The sequence below is a fragment of the Pyxicephalus adspersus genome, chromosome 8 (assembly GCF_032062135.1).
Source record: "Pyxicephalus adspersus chromosome 8, UCB_Pads_2.0, whole genome shotgun sequence".
NCBI lineage: Eukaryota > Metazoa > Chordata > Amphibia > Anura > Pyxicephalidae > Pyxicephalus > Pyxicephalus adspersus.
In genome coordinates, this window is record NC_092865.1 from 67,566,240 (window position 1) to 67,570,208 (window position 3,969).

General features: G+C 43.6%; 1 protein-coding gene across 1 annotated transcript in view; it reads right to left on the reverse strand.

The window, feature by feature from the left end:
- Positions 1-3,748, reverse strand: part of EFCC1 (EF-hand and coiled-coil domain containing 1) — a 75,614-nt gene extending 71,866 nt beyond the window's left edge. The window contains exon 1 of the mRNA XM_072421013.1: positions 3,054-3,748. Within this exon, the coding sequence (XP_072277114.1) occupies positions 3,054-3,653 (600 nt within the window). The 5' untranslated portion in view covers positions 3,654-3,748. The remainder of the gene's footprint in view (positions 1-3,053) is intronic.
- Positions 3,749-3,969: the final 221 nt, after the last annotated feature.

Genomic DNA, 3,969 nt, shown 5'->3' on the forward strand with positions numbered 1-3,969 from the left:
CAGAATACTGTACTGAGACAACCACAAACACATCCGCAGAGACAGACTTCTGTACTCTAGAAACAGAAACATGTCCGCAGAGACAGAATACTGTAATGAGACAACCACAAACTCATCCAAAAAGACATACTGATCTCTGGAGAGTCAGACTACTGCACTATACAAACAGAAACACACACAGAGTGAGAAGAAACATAACCACAGAGACAGATAACTGTGCTTTACAACCAGAAACACATCAATGCAGACCATAGTGTATTACTCCAACCAAAAACATGTCTTCACAATGAGACAATACTGTAGTGTTGAAGTCAGTAACACATTCACATATTAAAAATACTGTGCTAATACAAAAATCAGAAACATAACTGCACATACAACACCATACTGATGCAATCAGAAACATGTCTGCACAAAGGAAAAGGCACTGATACCACTATACTAATATTATACTGATGTAATAATACAAAAACACATTTCACCCATGAAATATAACATAAAATAAAATATATATACTGTTAGTATGTCAGCTCAGAGATATCAGCTCAAGAATTTTCCAGGATTAATTCTCTTTATATTTCTGTGCTAATGCCACCAGGAACCCAGCGTCTGCACGTTTTGGACAGACTAGCAAACATTTAATGCCAAAGCCAGCAGTGGGAAGCAGCGATTACATTGTAGCTGTGTGGTCTATTTATAAAGCATTTAAACTGACATTTACCAAAACATTCTCTTGTGGATAATCAATCACAGCAATTGAAAACAAATGGACCTGGGAAATTCTCCACTAAGGAATGTTTTGGCAGAGGGTTCAATGCTTTATATATAGCTCCCTATGAGTCTACATAGATACATTAGGCACCATAGACCATGGCCCAAGTTACCAAGCATTAAATTCGACCCTAACGTGTAGAAAGAGCTTCCCAACTTGAAACAAATAAAAATTGTCAGTGATCCAAAACCAAAAAAAAAGTTTTAGTTTTAGTTTAATAAATTGATTATGTTAGGATTCAGATTAAATTCAGCAACCGTTGTATTTTCTAATTGCCATGCAAACTATAGAGCAATTGACTGGCTTAGAAAATGATCACTCTCCATTCATGTTTACTTTTTTCTTTAAACTTTTCAAATGGCCAGATTATTGCAAATCCACTATTTGTATTGCTCTAAACAATCATTTAGGATATCTGATTGATTAAAGCATTTGCACTGAACAGACATTCACATGAAAATTCAATGTGCCTATTTCTACCGTTTCTTCAAACAATTGTTGCAAACTTTGATCAATGAAACAACTTAATCCAGTACTTAATCACAAATAAAATCTGACTGTACTGAATGAAGGTGAAACAAATATTTCATTACAGAAAATTATTTTCCTCTTCTCTCCCTCATTGTATAGTGGAATATTCAAGAGGGGTTTGGTTCCACTGAATAAAGGGTTATGTAAGAAAACAATGAACATAATAAGTTGATGTGTATAATATGAGGATTTGTATATATATATATTTATATGTGATTCTAATTGAGTACTATTATATTTATAAAACAGACTTTACGTTCCTCCTGAGGAAGTGACCAAGGTCACAAAACGCGTCGGGGAAAAGTCTGATTATGTCAATGTAATCAGGACAACATAAACATAAGTCTGGAAAAATTATTTTAAGAATGTTTTATTAAAGTTGGTTTTAGTACAAAATATAACTGTAAATCCTTATTTTCTCTATAACATCAGTCAGTAAGATATGTGATTAAGTATGCCTTTAAAGTCCCCCCTTGTCCGTAATTTATGATCTATAATGCATTGTCCGTGCACTGTACAGTGTAAGCAAAAGACAGAAAACCACCATGCCAAAACCTCTGCCTCCTGTTTGGGATTGGTTCCACTTTGTTCAGAAGATGCTGGTTGGTTGGCTTTTACCCTTCTCCATTAACTACCCGAAACAAGTTTGCACTTCATAACAACTTGAAAAAAAATATCCTCAAAATGGGTGCAGTGTGAGGGGATATAGAACGGGAAGGGTATTATGTGCTAGCTTTGCAGGGATATCTGTCAGTCTAAGATGGAAAAATCAGTTTGTGGAGTTTTCCTCCCACTTCCTGTTGGATCCTCAAAACATGAAATAATGGTAAATCTTCCCTGCAGAACAGATAAAATAACCTGATAAAGTTTTAACTCCTTAGGCTCAGGGCCAATATCGGACAAGAATCTGGCGTATGTACAGCGCCCGTCTTCCATCGTCCGAACGACCGTCTTGGCGGATCCACGGACGATGGATGACGAACGATCTTAATGGAAGCGAAATGGAGAGAGCACATCGGGGTGCTGCTCCGTCATCCACCCCTCTCCATAGAGCAGAACGGTGCTGTATGTACAGATCAGTACAGGAAATAACCAATCCTTAGCGATAGGCTTATATGTACAGTATGTATGTACAGGGCTCGTTCATGCATCGTTCAGTCGTTAGTTGTTGGAAAGGATTGTGAAAGATCCAATGACAATTATTGTACGTGTGTACCCAGCATTACTCCTGAACATGAATGGCCGTCAGACTTTCTTCACATAAATGGTCAGGGAGCGGCTCCCAGACAATTCCCCAACTGCCCCTACTGTACTGAGGACATGTGATAGAGAAATGTTTAAAAAGCTTTAAGGGGCAATAAGTATTGGGCGAATAGTTGGCAACCTGGAGGAGTGCTTGGCATCCACTTCCATTCATTCTCTATACAGGAGCCCCAGGCCAGGTTGGTGGTAACCCTTTGGTAAGAAGGGGTAACTTTAACCCAACCCACTGCTCATGGGAACTAAACCTTTGTTTGCTCATACAATGTCAGTCCTAAATAATTCTGCACCATTTGACCCAAGTGTGACAAGTGACAACACTGAGCAGACAGTTGGCACCGTGTCACCAATATGGGCCCCTATGTCAGGGACCCAAGAGGTTATTTCAATGAAAGATAAAGGCTTTTAACAACTTTCATCACTTTTAGTAATTGGGTTTTTATGCTATGTGGCAGCTAGCTATGTGACAGTGCCCCCCCCCCCTCCATACCTGCAGTGCCAGGCAGCGGGCATCACTGCTCTGCAGCGCCCCCCTCAGGTCCTCCAGAACTGCCCTGAGGTTCCGGTTCTCTTCTTCCAGCCTTTGGACCTCATCGTCCTCCTCTGACCACATCACCCCCGGGCTGGTTCTGTTGGGCCCGATGTCTTCATACACTTTGCCGGCTTTGGAGCTGAAGTGCCCGCAGAGCCTGGCATGGAAGTGTCGGAAGGTGAGTCGGTCCGGCAGCTCCTCCAGCAGCTCCTCGCACTCATCCATACCGGGCTCCAGGTCCAGAACCCCGCAGAGTGTGCGGAACTCCTCCGCCGAGACCGTGCCCAGTCCCTGCCAGTCCAGGTGATGGAAGACTTCCTGCAGGTACTGATCCAAACCCCCGGCCAGCACCATGATCTCACTGTCCAGCCCGCGGGCCAGTCCGTAGTGATGGGCCAGAACACTGACCAGCCACTGAGTGCGCCGGGCCGGACGGGGGGAGAGATGGAAGGAGCGCTCCATGCCGGGCTCAGAACATCCCCCGGGGGGGAGCGCTGCCTGACCGCTAACTTCCAGGCTCTGCAGAGACTTCACAGGGGCCCTGCAACCCGATGTCATTCCAGGGGCCACACAACTTGATGTCCTTCCAGGGGCCACACAACCCGATGTCCTTCCAGGGGCCACACAACCCGCTCTGTAATCCTGATCTGATCTTCTGAACAGTTTGTGTGTGATCTGTGGGGGGGCAGAAATGATGTCAGCCCTGCTGGGGGAGTGTAAGGGGTGCTGTGTATAGGGTGCTGTGTATGGGGTGCTGTGTATAGTGTGCTGTGTATAGTGTGCTGTGTATGGGGTGCTGTGTATGGGGTGCTGTGTATGGGGTGCTGTGTATGGGGTGCTGTGTTTGGGGTGCTGTGTATGGGGTGCTGTGTAT